General features: G+C 35.3%; 1 protein-coding gene across 2 annotated transcripts; it reads left to right on the plus strand.

The window, feature by feature from the left end:
* Window positions 1-508: 508 nt before the first annotated feature.
* Window positions 509-10997, plus strand: LOC110466647 (DEP domain-containing mTOR-interacting protein-like). Of its 2 annotated transcripts, none has more exons than XM_021523286.1 (10): window positions 509-539; window positions 1116-1247; window positions 3763-3941; window positions 4770-4887; window positions 5135-5310; window positions 6136-6315; window positions 6576-6686; window positions 6848-6918; window positions 9381-9485; window positions 9955-10997. In XM_021523286.1, exons 2-10 carry the CDS (start codon window positions 1174-1176, stop codon window positions 10093-10095), a joined length of 1155 nt encoding a protein of 384 aa, XP_021378961.1. In that variant the 5' UTR covers window positions 509-539; window positions 1116-1173; the 3' UTR covers window positions 10096-10997. The 2 variants fall into 2 exon arrangements, with proteins under 2 accessions (XP_021378961.1, XP_021378962.1); XM_021523287.1 differs by having other exon boundaries at window positions 511-539; window positions 1133-1247.
* The last annotated feature ends 5151 nt before the right edge of the window (window positions 10998-16148 follow it).

The raw sequence follows: 16148 nt of genomic DNA on the forward strand, positions 1-16148 counted from the left end.
ACAATGGCAGCAGAGAGGGCATTACATTGGACTATAGTGCGCGGAAAGAAGGACCATTTAAGGGTGTCGTTTGTTGCGGATATATGTGTGAAGTTTTGATCATTTGATTTTCTGGTTCTACTGTTAATAGAAAAGAGGATATCAGTTGTACACTACAAGTCGTGTTTTTAGACGAGTCGACGTTCAGCTAGGAGTGTCCAATCGAGATTTTCTAACATCTTGTATTATGGAAGTTATTGCATACGTATCTAGCTGTACGTCGTTGAACCATTTCCTGTTACTTATACAAACTATATCGTTATCAATATGATCACATGTACTACGATTTTTAACTTTATTTACTCGGCTTAATCTTAAAAACAAGCAAACAGGACGCATTTCAGTTATCGTCGCCTTAGATTGCTATCTGAAAGTTTCGAGGACTTAAAAACCTGATATAAATAATAACAATAAAAAAAAGAAACATCACGTGTTTTATTATATCCTATTTTTTTACCAATCAAAGCGAGAAGGCGATTAGAAAAGCTGTCTAAAATAAGGTATGTCATGATTGTGTTTGTGAGTGCTTTTTAAGTTGATGCCAGGCGAGCCGATAGACTTCCCATATACACCTTGTAACTTCTCAGTGCATGTCGACACTTAATGGCATTTCGTCCTCCCGGCAAATAATGTTTGTTTATTCTTCCAGAAAATCCGAATCGTACGAACAGTTGTATACATGTAGCTCATTGTCGTGTTTAAGAATATAGGTAACAAAATATTGAACAAATTATTGCTGATTTTATTTGAACCAAAAGAACCAACCGTCTACTGTATAGAGATATAAATCAGAAAGCTGGTGTACAGTATGGGACCACTACTCCGTTTCTGGTCCGTATTAAGTTTTATTAATATGTACCAGAAGAGGTGCAAGTTCAGCCAGTCAAAATTCTTATAACGAATATTGAATACGTGACAATATAATCTTATAGTACAATAACACTTGCATATAGTGTACACAGATGTATATGTACTGATATCGCTGGTTCGACCCTACAATTATATCTAACCGTGCCTTGCTATCAGATGCGTCACCGATAACTGTTACCCGTTCAGTCCTTCCTCTTATTGCTCAGCTGTATCTGTCGACCAGATCCCGTCTACACCCGAAACGTACACAGACTGTCGACCACCATGGAGACGGGTAGGGAGAGGACCACCAGCTTCTCCGAGAAACACGAAATCTACCTCATTGGCGAACAGTTAAGGTAATTATATGACTATATCCTGTTCCACTTTTTTCAAGCCTGATCAACTTGATGAGTTGATAACAAACTTTCTAAGCGCATTTGGGCATTTAAAAAAAGGAAATTTCTGAAAATTCACATATATTTTTCCCCCATAATACTGGAGAATCGTTTTGGATTAATTAGCTTAGAGATTTAATTCGTAATTCCAATGTCTAAAAGTGTACAATGTAAAAGTTTTGTACGAGCTCGTTAAGCTAACCATTAGAAATCGATTAAATTCACAGAAACTCAGCAGTTCATGTTAATGCTAAACACAGAACAAATATCAGGTTTTTACTACAAATATTGATAATCCATCCGACTTGGTAACATTTAGATTACATATATTATTCTTCAATTATGAAATTTTATTCCTATATTCCAAACTCTTTAAAGCAATATCTCAAAAATAAAAATAAACAAATTGTCGATTTTGCTTAAAAAATTGAATTTATTTGATAAGAAATATTTTAGTTTATCCTGCATTTCTCTAGTCGTATTAGGCGGTAAAATGCAATCCTGCTATTTTTTTTCAGTAAAATATTGGGTCAGACATTGGGCACCCTTTTTACTCCACGAAATACGTTCCGTTATCAGGATATACATATCTTTTTCAATATTAGCATGGAAAGTAAGAAAATAAGTTAATGTTCATATATCTAACAAATGTTTTGTAAATAAGGAAGCATCACACAACCATTATATATTTACAAGGAAATAACATATTAAGAAAGGAAACATTTATAACGCGTGGAAGTAATCAAATTAAACAAATAGCCGCCCTATCCTGAAAAGAATCTAGTGAACACATCATACAGCATTATAAATACGACCGGATATTTTGGGCTTATTATAAAGTCGTGTTTCTTTAATGATAATAATGATAATAATGCTAACTCTATTGAAGAGAAGGTCAATGATGTATGTAGGTAGAGATGATAATGCTACATATATCAGCTTGGATACACATGATAGATAACCGCGAAGGACATCTCTGCGCACGTGTTAAAACACGCGACAGTGAAACCTTAACTCTGTTTGATGACAAATATACAGTATACTTCCACTGGTAAAACTAATATTTTAGTCAGTGCTTATCAGGAATATCCAAATTCGCTTTTGCCGCTGCTATCAAAGACAGTATATGATACCTCGGTTTGTTCGACAATGCTGGTAGTCCTAGTAACCAATCATTATCTGTTCTCGAACCATTTGTTGCATCAAATATGGACTGACTGAGATATACCTTCCCTAAATTGAATCCATATATTGCACGAAAGTCTTCACAGACAACAGTTCATTATAGTCTCCCTTTTATCAAACCAAGTCACTTTTCAAAGTTTCAACCACCAGATTAATCGCTGAAAAAACCCACATTCAAACATAGCGTACGTGATACATTTACTCACGTAGCGATATCAATCAAGAATGATATTTCGAAAAATTCTCTAGAGAGCATTGAAGCTCCATCGTTATCTAGAATGACTTCCGCTCATTTAGCTTAATATAAGATATACATAAATCTCCTCTCAAAAAATCAACTTTTGTTTTCAGTGAAAATGACGATGTTTTATTGAACATCTGACGAGTAAAACAAGGAGCCTAAACTATGCACCACTTACGTCCGATAAGCATCGTTGTCCCATTCATCTCCCATGTTTTGATATCAAAGACATCACATACTCAGCTTCTTATCTTTATTTTCACATGCAGTATGAATAATGGTCACATATCTTCACTCTAAGAAAAATAACGTTTTCCAATATATACGTATTATTAACTTTTCTTTTTCTTGGTACCAACGAATCAGTATTCTATGAGAAACAATTTACATGTCATGGACCGTTTTTTTTACTGTAAAGATTTGTTTGAAAGATGTACATCGTTAACAAATCAACTACTTAATTTTTTTTTTTTAACTTAAAACTTCATTTTACGTATAACACATAACAGGCCATCATCATGACCTGGTATTAGAATCTGATATTTCTTTGGCTGCTCTTATCAGAGGCTTGTTTACTGTGTCCGAGATATTTAATGACCTACCTATGATTCTGTGTTGACGGGATAAATTGGGATGGGTGTCATATATGGTGTATATCTTTATACTTTTGTTCCTCCGTAACTTTATTATAATGTTGGCGATATTTTTTGAAAATCAATTCCGAAGTGAAGTGACATCATGAAGAACAGTTGTAAAACACTTATTTTAGTTGCGTAGCTAACATATAATCTCATTTTTTTCCAGTTAAAAAACAAACATTTGTTTGGACATATTTACCTAGGATACATAATGTTACACCCAACAAAAGTGAACGTTTAATACGGGGGATCATTGGCTTTGCCACCGGTTTGTTGAAGATTTGGTAATATTAGTGACCCATCCTTTAAAAAAAAAAAGACATTCACAGTTTTTTTTTAAAACTTTGAGTTGTAGATGTTACTGCATCCATGATAAAGGTAATATCAACAGTTTTAACCTTCTTATTTGAAGGACAGAGATGCACTCTTCCATGTTGATCAGAGATCGGCGGTATCACCTCCGGAACTACCGACAGTGCTTTGCCGGAAACGAAATAGTGGATTGGCTTGTTCGATGTAAACACTGCTCGTCTAGGAGCGCTTCAATATCGGGCATGCGCATTCTTCAGAAGTATGGAATTTTTCATCATGGTGAGACAATTGTTATCACTTATACACGCAATTCAAATACGTTGACTAATTTCCTAGGCGACATCTATGTCGTTTGCTCTGAAACCACATATAAATGAATCCTATTGGTGTAAAAAATATTTGCCAAAGACCCCATACAAAAGAAAATGTGGATTATGATGCTTTTTCACTTACGAAAAAGAATACGAAACAAAGAAACAAATATTAAAATTTAATTTGTTGACGGAGATAGTCAAACAAAGTAAACATTTACTGCACTTTATGTCCATTTCGTGTAGTTAGGACTCTTCAGTAATATCAAGTTCAAGAAACAAATGAATAGAATCGTGTCAAAGTGTTCCAAAATATATGTAGACATACAGCAAAATGGGAACCCCTAATTATGTTACAAATTTACAACCTAACAACATAATAGCACATAAAACAAACGTCGAAATCGTACAGTATCTATTTCTTGACTAGACTGCAATTCAACTTCTGGTCAATGGATTCTTTCAAAAGCAGTGACTGTTATATATTCCTATACTCTAGTAAGTGTAGTATCAGGAATTAATCTAACATCGAATTTAGTCGTGAATAGTATAATTTTACATATTTTAAGAGAAAAACTGTAGAGGAGAGTTAAAGGAAGGGAATTGAAACTTCTGTCACAGGTAGTAAAGAAAATGTATGATATGATAAGATATGATCCTCATCTGTACTGTTCTTCATGAGGTAACTAACCTCGCCTATGAACTGTTGCACCTTACTCTGGTCGATATTAACTCCAGTGTGAGTATTTAAAAGACATTAACCTATTATCGAAATACCCTCATATTGTCATTTCAGTTTGCGATGATCACAAATTCAAAGACGACCTGTTGTTCTACAGGTTTAGACGTGACGACGACACGTCAGCCGACAAAGATCTAACGCTTTTCTACACTGGCATCAGGATATACCACAAGTAAGCACACCAATCCATGTTTATACTGGCTCGATTGGTTTATCAGTAAATACCAAATGTACGTAGAACTGACTCGGATGTTTAAATTTTGAGATATTGAATGTTCAGTACATTATGTTTTATGTCATTTTCATTTAAATGAACGATTACTTTTTTACTTTTTCCAATTACCAAGGAAAATGGCATATCATCCATTTCGATAAGGGAATCGAGTCAAGATCTGACCTACACCAATGTTTTGTTTTAGAATGACGAAAAAGAAAGGCCTGGCCCGGGACTTTATTCAGGGCGGCCAGACATACCACAACGCCTTTATTGGGTCAAAGTTTACGGACTGGTTGACTGGTCAGAAAGAGGCTGTTACACGAGAGGACGCAATCTACCTTGGCCGTCAGCTACTGGAAAACAATATTATACGACACGGTAAAACGATACTTAAACTCATAATGAAATTTCTTTTATGCGATTTATGTTTTCAATGTTTTATCGGTATCATATCAGACCCAAATATTTTTTGATGACATATAAACTTGATTATAACGATAATTCGATAATGAATTTGTTTGCTAAATTTATTATAACATTATTGCTAGGAAATATAAAAAGACTTTATATATAGTATATGAAACCAAAAAATTAGCAAAATATCAACTATTAAACCATAAAATGTTCACATTATAAAATATGAGATCTTAAAAATACCATGACAGAAACAACACCATGAAAACTATAGAACCTGAAAAATATTAACAATTAACCTATGAAACCCGCAAGGCACAATTTGTGAAACTCTCATGTCATAAACAAAAAATAACAAATGATAAAATTTCCAAGTATTAACATTCAAATCATAAAAGTTTCACGAAAAAAACATTTAACTCTCAAAATTAAGTCTCAATACCATAACAATCAAACCATGACACATTCAAAGCTTAAACATTAAAACTTCCAAATATAGCAGTGTAATATTGACCTAGGCAACTACTCTTTTCAACTTCAAATTTATTAAAGTCAAACCCTGTAGTCTGGTTAGTCCAAGTAAGCATTTATTGTCTACCAAAACCACCCCGAAATATGAAAATTACTTGTTCATGTCCTATTTGATAGACGTGGATGAAAATTAGATAGACGTGGATGAAAATTAGGCAGACGTGGATGAAAATTAGACAGATTTCATTGTACGGTATTGTATGTCAATATTTTCCTGCTGAAGGAAAGGAAATTTTGAGATCTGATTGAATGTTTTAGTGACAGACGACCATCACTTCAGGAACTCCGAATCTCTCCTTTACCAATTCTCTATAGACTTCGCACGGCGGCGTATTCTGGCTGATGTCTTTAAATTATCAACCGAAACGACGCAAGTCAGATTGTCTTTCTCCTCTACAGACTCGCAGGAGGAACATACACTTCCAAGATTCGTAACGAGTAAGTCAAATACAGGCGAGCGGCGTTCATCTAGCTCCTACCCTCCGGTTGCTATAGGGAAACGTTTGCTCCACAATCTGTTCAAATTCCGCCGTCGTATTATCCAGTCACGTAGAGCTAACAAAGATGACTAGCCTAACGAGGCGAACAGTGAAAATAGTCAAACAGCCGCAATTTCAAAATTTAATAACAAATCTTCTGTATTTGGTTTTATTTGATAACATTTATACTATCTGAAATATGTGTTTGTGTAACCACAGATACAGAGGATAGGGACTATGGCTATCCTGGTTCACTAGATCAGAGTGGGTCCTGGTCGTCAGAACACGAACACAGCAACGACAACGGGGAGGCCAACGCGCCCAAATCAGGTAAAATGATACAGGTGTTAGAATCTGTGTAGAAGATCGGTGAAAAATAAATGTTAAAGTGTCTAGTTTTAGGCTTTATATAAATCGACTTGTTTACATGTATATCAAAATTCTCTCCTTACTTCATATTTCCAGTGATGATTTCGCATTCTATATTGCAGTGATGTTGCGCCAAGCGACTGCGGACGAACTAGAATCACCTGATACCCCTTACGTAAAGCAAAGAATGAGGGTAGGTACATCACGCGTGATCCCATACGTTAACCATACAACGATGGCCGGTAATTAAATCACGCATCATCCCATACTTCAACCATACAACGATGGTCGGTAATTAAATCACGCATCATCCCATACTTCAACTATACAACGATGGTCGGTTAGTAAATCACGCATCATCCCATACGTTAATCATGCCTTCAAATAATGTTTTTGAGTCATGATGGCACATGCACGTTTTATAAGCAATTTAAAATATTTTTGAAAATAAACCGGACGAATGATTTGTGGTAATTTGTGAAGCTGACTGACTGGACCCTATGTATTAACAACTCTGTCCAGTGACCCAGGGACACCTCGCTTCATAAGTCTTAATGTTCTTTATCATACATTTTTATTCCTATTTTTAGATTTTTAAGAGCCAAATTATCTCCATTAAAATAAGATGTCATTTATGCCATGATAGCGTAGAGATTATTTCAGAAATGAATAAGAATTTGATGAATAATGCATAATTTGTGACCAATTTTCATTTTTTGTTTGTGTAAAATTTATTTACATATTACCAAACTCATGTTCCTACTTAATCATTTCCTATCAATTTATATTGTAAATGAGTCATTTTTCTCAACACATATTTCGAAATGGTTCTGTGGTCCTAAAAGAAGACACGCTTGTTTCTACCGGTAGCTAATGCTTTCTATGTCAAGTTATTGTCCCAATTGTCTGTATGTAGGTTTCCTTTAGTCTTAAACAGGTCACCGTGAACATTAGAATCAGTTTGTCTGCACCGTTTGTCTATGTCTGATTTCCTTATATATATGTGTGTAAAGTTGCAAGTAAATGATGAAATAATTGATATTATCAACTGCAGATTTCCTCCATAGACAGCACGTGTTTAGGTCAACACAGCACACCCTCGTCTCCTTACAGCTGATTGGCTGTTTGTTTGTATACTCCATATGACTCGGCAGATTTTGACAACACCTACAGATAGTAACACTAACACATATATCGACGTTTGTATCTTTCAGAACTGTTTATCTGTATAATGTGTATACCTCTAGTTATCTATTGTGCAGTGGAGACTACATATTTTAACTTTGATTTATCTTTCCAAGCTGTTTATGTATAGCCCCGCTAGTTATACAGTGTACATTGATGACAACACTTATACGACTGACTATAGTATATCGGCGTTGATTACTGGTCAGTCGCTTTTAATATAAATCAAAGTTACAGTATCGGGACAGGGTCTTTTATCTCTATGGCCTATTATATGCCGGTATGATACAATATGTAAAGGTGGGGTTCATATATTATGATAGATAAGTTTGACCTTTGTTTACTAAAATTAGAGATGACAATGGATTATCTATATTGCCAAATGAACAGTGGTTGTAGCTGGAAACATCCTTAAACTCTTTAAAATAGAAAAATAACTCGGCACAAAATCGATGAAACTACAGCAAAACATGAACTTACAAATTAATTATTAAATAGTGCACGATATAAAGACCAGGAATTCATGAAAAATAGACTTTTTGCCTCCGCGATGACACTTACCTTGTCAATCTAGGTCAAATCTAAATAATGTCACGTCATCAAAAACAAAAAAGAGACCAAAAACTTCATTTCATAAGCTTTCCTCAACAAAATGGTTTATTGACAAATCGGAGAATCACTTTCGGCTCACTTTCCGAATTCTAACCTCAGTAAATTGTAGTCCTGCAGTGCCTTGAAACAGCATTGATTATGAAAAAAATATGAAAAAGACATCTGAGGGCATTGAATCTCCCTCTTTGTTCAAAATAGCACTATTTAAAGCTTTTGATTCTTACTCATTGTATAACATAAATGTCACAGTTTATTCACTTAAATACATCCCTCCTGGTGATGAATCTTATTACGAAGCTAGGATTTTCTACCGATGGCTTCAATCTTCAAGGAAGACATTTGGTGGTTGCCCTCGTGACCTACCATGATTAAAAAACGCATGTTGATCGTATATTATATTTTGACAGACGAAATAATTCTTGGATTTGACAGAAGTTAACATATCATAACAGGTGATTCAAAAGCTTTGATTTTGCTCTTGTGTGCTGAATAGGATATTCCCCCTATTTTATCTTTCAACTTCATCAAACGTTTCATGAAAACGAATAAAAATCGTTTGTATTGATTGGACATTTATACCTTACAATGGAACCTGCCTTTACTAATATCAACAAATGACTAGATAGTGACGGTGTTTTGGTTAAATTATAGTTAGACATTCTTTGGGGTCTTAAAAGTAAGGTTTTACTATAGATACATACATATGGCTATATATTACAACATATAAATATATATGACTATATATTACATAGCTTAGAAAAAAATCGAATTTATATTAATACGTAAAATACGTGATAACTGGCGTGCTTATGCTATTTAGGTCAAATGTTGTGTATGAATATAATTTCGCTGTTTCAGATAATCAGTGACTCAGTTGGATACGGAGTCGTGTTACGAGGTGAAGGGCCTACTTACGTCCAGACTGTGGACCCCACCGGGCCAGCCGCCTTGGCAGGACTAAAGGTAACAGTATAACATCTACTGATAACATCAAATATATGTTTCATGGCTTGTTAATAAACATATTTTACAAAGAATTTTTACATTGATGTTATAGAACTGTTTCCCCCCTGAAAATAAAATATGTTTCATAAGATTATACTCCAAATATAACATTATATTCAGCATATTCAGCATTCCGTCTTTGCGTATTGCAGAGTTATCTTCTTTTGTGAGCAGGTATTGAATGTTACGTCATTGGTTTGTGTGAGAAATTACGTCGTTTTCTCAAAAATAAACGACGTTACTCTCACAAACAAATGACGTAATAATCAATAACTGCTCACAAGAGCAGATAACTCTGAAATACGAAAAGACGGAATATAAGTTTGAGAGTCAGCTCGCCTTCCGATAGTGGCCTGTCTCCAGTAAAAGGTGTACCATGTTGGAGTAACAGCGTATATTAAGTCTTGATTACCTCCCTTATTTACAGGTGCGACAGTATGTTTATGCGGTGAATGGTGTGAATGTGTTAAGGAAGAATCACAAGGATGTGGGACAAACTATCATGTCAAATGAAAACGTTCTTGATATCACTGTTTTGACGCACAAACGTGACGCCATAAATACATGAAAAACGTCATGAGTGACGTCACGAGAAAGTCTAACCAAAACATCGGTTCTTCACCTGCAAAACACCTGCAGAAGAAAAGTCATCTAAGGTGGCAGGAAAACATCCATGATATCACAGTCTTCACCAGAATGACGTTGTCAACGCCTGGGGCACGTCTAATTAGCAAGACACGATAGCATCTTCGATAAACACAGTATCGTCGTGTCGTAGGTTCGAAGGCTGTGATGAGGTTTCCCTGAGCAGGGGGTTGAACTCTGTGCTGTGGTCTTCGAGTGATGTGACGAGGGGTTAAACTCTGTGCTGTGGTGTTCGAGTGATGTGGTACTGTTAATGAGCCGTTGGAAATACGGACCCATAAAAAGTAGAACATAGATACAGTCTCCAGCACATACACACGCGCACACACACACACACATAAAGAAGTACCAAATAGGATCATGTGGTAAGATGCCATTGCGTAAGGCTGCTCTCACTGTAATGATGTTGTGGGAATATATGTGTTTGATAACATAAGTGATCTTCGACATCAGCTGTAATTAACTTTATGTGTAGAACGTCGTTATTAAAATACAAGGCGATTGATATGGGGAAAATAAAACACGTATATCAATATATTTGGGTAGGTTTGTCTTGCAAACCGATATAAGCTACTTTTTTCGGAATATGGTTTATCCAAAAATTAAGATGGTATATAGCCGTATGAAATATCGTTTTTAGATGAAGCGATAAAATTACCTTCAACACCGAACGTAGCAGTTGTTTGTTTTTGGGCACGACACAAATGTAGTGTATAAACACAACATGATCTCTCTATTCTCTACTGTAAAACTGTATAAGATGATACATTTCAAGAACAAACACCGCACCTATCTATTGCGGTTTGTGATGCGACACAATATGACTTAGATGTTTTTAAAGAACAAAATATATATTATATTATCTATATAATATATTATATATTAGCTATATATTATCTAATGTTTACCAACGCAAGGCATTGCCATTTCAGATGACGGTAATGATGAATACCACGAACCGATCGTGACGTCACAGTTATGAGGACGTCCATAATTGTTATGTTGGATACCACAGACCCTTCATGTACATATACCTGTTCTATTCAATGACCAAACATACGATAAATTCATTATTTGAAATATAGTATTAATACGTGTAATTGAACCTTCTTTGAGAAAAAAACGGTTCAAACAAATGGTTAAAATAAGTACTGAACTGCGTTCAGATGGCATTCACAAGCATTTTGAATGCCAACTGGACTTAGCCGAAACGAAAATGAAGCACTAGCGCACTTGAATTAACATATGCCTAGTTTGCATTCACAATGCCTATGAATTTCAACTGAAAGCAGTTCATTGCTTAATGACGCAATGTGTTTGTCAGGTCCTTTGCGAAAATAATATCGAAGTTATATATTGTATAGTGAATCATTATGACTGTTTTGTCCTTTATCAACAAAATATTGAAGCTATGTATTGTGTTATGTATCAAGATGACCGTTATGTCCTCGAAGAAAGTGATACAGCTGTATATTGTGTGGTGACACTATGCTACCTTTTATGTCTTTCACGAACGAAACATTGCAGCTATATACCATATAGTAACACAACGTTACTGACGTTTCCTTCATTTTTTTTTATTGTTACTTAATTTTTAGCTCGCCTGTTCGAAGAACAGAGAGCTAAAGCGTTACCCCCGGCGTGAGCATCAGCGTGAAAATGTTCAAGTTTTACCTGCAAGTTATTCAGAAGCTTGTCATTAATTAAATATGTGTACTAGGATGCTGACATTGAGGTTCCTGTGGGGTATTACATTGATGTAGTGATGTAATAATTAAAAAATAATTTCAAATTTTTGATTTTTTTACCTTTTTTTTTACTTATCTTTTTTGAAGCACATCAACGTTAAAGTTTTAACTGCAAGTTATTTAGAAGCTTGTCGGTCATTAAATATGTGTACTAGAATGCTGATATTTAGCATTGAGGTTCCTGTGGGGTATAATATTGATGTAGTGACTGTAGAAATAGAAAAATAAATTCATTTTTTTTATTTTATTTTCCGTTTTTTCCCTTATCTTTTTTGAAGCATATCAACGTTAAAGTTTTAACTGCAAGTTATTTAGAAGCTTGTCGGTCATTAAATATGTGTACTAGAATGCTGATATTTAGCATTGAGGTTCCTGTAAGGTATGCTATTGATGTATTGAAGTCAAAACTTATAAATAATTTCAAATTTTCCATCTGTATTGTACTTAACGTTTTTGAAGCACATCAACGTTAAAGTTTAAACTGCAAGTTATTTAGAAGCTTGTCATTCATGAAATATGTGTAGTAGGATGCTGACATTTGGCATGGAGGTTCCTGTGGATTATGATATTGATGTATTGAAGTTAAAATTAAAGAATAATTTCATTTTTTTTTTTTAGACTTTTGAAGTTTTGAACTTTACATTTTTACAAATAAATTTGTAATTAGGATAAAAAAATTAACAGGCGAGCATTTTGTGGCATTGACACCATCTCTGGTATAATGACACTATATGGCAATTAAATCTTTCACGAACAAAACATCATACTTATATATTGCGTAACAAATGTGTCCCTCATGAATAAAGAATTCAATGCTAGGATTTGCCCTTCACTTCCACAAACACAGCAATAATACATTAACATTTTTCTCGAACAACATCAAATGTTTACAAACGTTAGTGACATTCTTCCAACATTAATTGTTTTCATAATAAACATACAGTATAACTCTTGTACAAATTCCATGTAATATTTAATTATTAAAACTGTATGGCTGTAAATAAACGGTTGGTTGTTTATAAGCCCAACATCATAAGATGGCGGAGCTTTCCAAATCGTCTTTCGTCCTTGGTAAGATCGTTACAATTCTTGTTATCGCTACTTTTAATAAAGTACTGGCCCGATTTTCTCAAACTAAGTTATGTCCACATGTTCACTTTGATATGAATTGTACAATATTACTTGAGCCTTTTGGATTTTAAGAATAATTTACGGTCATCAAGTGGCCATCTTAGAATTTAGTGTGAAAGCCGTATGGATCCTAGCCGTCTCCCCTTATTAGTTTACTGCTTACTACAGCTATGTTACATGTAACACCATACTCTGTGATGGGATGTATAGTTCCCAGCCGTATGGATCCTAGCCGTCTCCCCTTATTAGTTTACTCCTTACTACAGCTATGTTACATGTAACACCATACTCTGTGATGGGATTTATATTTCCCAGCCGTATGGATCCTAGCCGTCTCCCCTAATTAGTTTACTGCTTACTACAGCTATGTGACATGTAACACCATACTCTGTGATGGGATGTATATTTTCCAGCCGTATGGATCCTAGCCGTCTCCCCTTATTAGTTTACTCCTTACTACAGCTATGTTACATGTAACACCATACTCTGCGATGGGATGTATATTTCCCAGCCGTATGGATCCTAGCCGTCTCCCCAGGTTAGTTTACTGCTTACTACAGCTATGTTACATGTAACTCCATACTCTGTGATGGGATGTATAGTTCCCAGCCGTATGGATCCTAGCCGTCTCCCCTAATTAGTTTACTGCTTACTACAGCTATTTTACATGTAACACCATACTCTGTGATGGGATGTATATTTCCCATCCGTATGGATCCTAGCCGTCTCCCCTCATTAGTTTACTGCTTACTACAGCTATGTTACATGTAACACCAGACTCTGTGATGGGATGTATATTTCCCAGTCGCATGGATCCTAGCCGTCTCCCCAGGTTAGTTTACTGCTTACTACAGCTATGTTACATGTAACACCATGCTCTGTGATGGGATGTATATTTCCCATCCGTATGGATCCTAGCCGTCTCCCCTAATTAGTATACTGCTTACTACAGCTATGTTACATGTAACACCATACTCTGCGATGGGATGTATATTTCCCAGCCGTATGGATCCTAGCCGTCTCCCCTTATTAGTTTACTGCTTACTACAGCTATGTTACCTGTAACTAGTTCCCAGCCCCGAATCCTCCACAGAGGCCGTGTGTAACTCCCGGCCATCTGCTGTGTGCATCACCACCTTGTGCCCATTTGAATCCACTGTACCCAACACTATCCGACCCTCCCTGGTCACACACAGACTGGTCAGGAACTCCTTTGTAGTGAACCGAGTGATCGGTGTAGATAATGAGGACACTTCATGGATATTGCCCTAACTCCTACAACAGAACCACAGGCGACCTGTGGTGGGTTCCAGACTGATGTGTTGGATGCTATTGCTGTGTTGTATTTTCTGTTCGACCTGACATTTGTTGTTGATAAGATTGATCATTTGTTGGGGATGACCTAGTATTAAAATAACGTTTTTAGGAATGTGTATGCTTCATCAGATGTAATGATAGGAAAAAGTTGAATCTGCTGGCGTGTCAGTGAAAATAATTCAATTTCAATTCGGGAAATGGAGCGAATTACGAAAAGAACTAATACTAAGCTTTTGCAAATTGCACTCCCAGTCCGACCAAAGTACTAGGTTGTAAACACAGATTTGTGTAAGGCTATTACTGCTGGTGGCGACAACTGATTCACTCACCGAGACAATGTAACCTGGTTTATAAAAACGTAAATGTTTATTGTAAACAGTGTGTATTCCCTATGGCTACTGGATTACTGTGAACCTGAAATTTTATACACATGAGCAACGTATTTATATTTCAATATATAGTCTGGTATAGGCTTTACCAAGAGAAAGAAAAATATAACAAAATTGTCCAGTTGATGTCCAGTGACGTGGTTTCGACCACATTTTATCGTAACTAACCATTAACGAAAGAGAGTAGGATGTAATGAGCTTAACTACAATAATAACAAGATGATGGAACAGAAGTGGTTTCACCTTGTACTCACAGACTGTTCCAAACTAAATGATGTCTTCATAAATTTGATGTACTGCGTTTCACAACTCCTTTTGATCAGTCGTTAGTGTATCCGGGATGACATACCTGGTGTATTCGTATTAAAAACACTGTTTTTAAAACAGAATAAATAATTTGCAAATAAAAGATATTAGTATCTCGTATTAACAGTGTCTGAATAAATTCCAGCTTCAAGGTTGCAGCAAACCTTTGGAATTTATAGTCTACCAGCAGAGTTAAATCACTTTGTCATGTAAACTAATCAGAATAACAAACTGTTTGTAGATGAAAAAAGTATTCAAAGTTAAATCTATAATTACACCATGTTATGTTGCCAATTCGGCAATTTAGGTTCATCAGTGGTACTACATGTCAGAAAAATGGTAAATCCATGGTGTCTAAAGTGGTCCGAAATATATGACCATAGCGAAAAAGGAGAGATTTCTATAAAACGCTATATAATGTTACAAATATACCTGTATCGGTTAAGACCTAGAAATTCGTGTAGACTATACCTACAAATGTATATAAGTTTCAGTTAAACTATATCTATGTGGGGTAAGACATAAGGGTTAAGGTAAATTATACTTATAAGGGTAAGATATAGGGTGCACGTGATGTATACTTATAAATGTAAGACGTAAGGCTCAGGTAAAGTGTACTTATTTAGTGAAAGACATAGGAGTTTATATAAATTGTATTTATATTGGTTAAGACATAATGGTTCAGGTAAATCAAACGTATATGAGGTAAGACATAAGAGGTCAGGTTTATTATATCTCTATTGGGTAAGACAATAAGGGTTAGAGTAAATGATACCTATGTGGGGAAAGACATAGGTATTCAGGTAAGTTATATCTATTTGGAGTAAGATATAGAGGTCCAGGTAAATAATATTTAGAGTGGGTATAACATATAGATTCCGGTAATTCATACCTATATGGGATAAGACATAAATGCAAAGGTAAATTGTACTTACGTGGAGAAAGACATAGGGGTTCAGGTAAATTATATCTATACGGGGTATGACAAACAGCGGTTTGTATACGGTTATCAATGCGTTATCATTGATGATGACGAAACACCATCTGAAAGAAAATGTAAAAAATGTAAGAATCAATCTTCCGGA

This window comes from Mizuhopecten yessoensis, unplaced genomic scaffold (assembly GCF_002113885.1).
Source record: "Mizuhopecten yessoensis strain PY_sf001 unplaced genomic scaffold, ASM211388v2 scaffold11139, whole genome shotgun sequence".
Classification (NCBI taxonomy): domain Eukaryota; kingdom Metazoa; phylum Mollusca; class Bivalvia; order Pectinida; family Pectinidae; genus Mizuhopecten; species Mizuhopecten yessoensis.

Coding starts and splice junctions, on each gene's coding strand:
- LOC110466647 (XM_021523286.1), top strand. CDS start 1,174: ATGGAGACGGGTAGGGAGAGGACCACCAGCTTCTCCGAGAAACACGAA. Junction 6,316..6,575: donor ACTTCCAAGATTCGTAACGA/GTAAGTCAAATA, acceptor GTGTAACCACAG/ATACAGAGGATAGGGACTAT. Junction 9,486..9,954: donor CCGCCTTGGCAGGACTAAAG/GTAACAGTATAA, acceptor CCTTATTTACAG/GTGCGACAGTATGTTTATGC.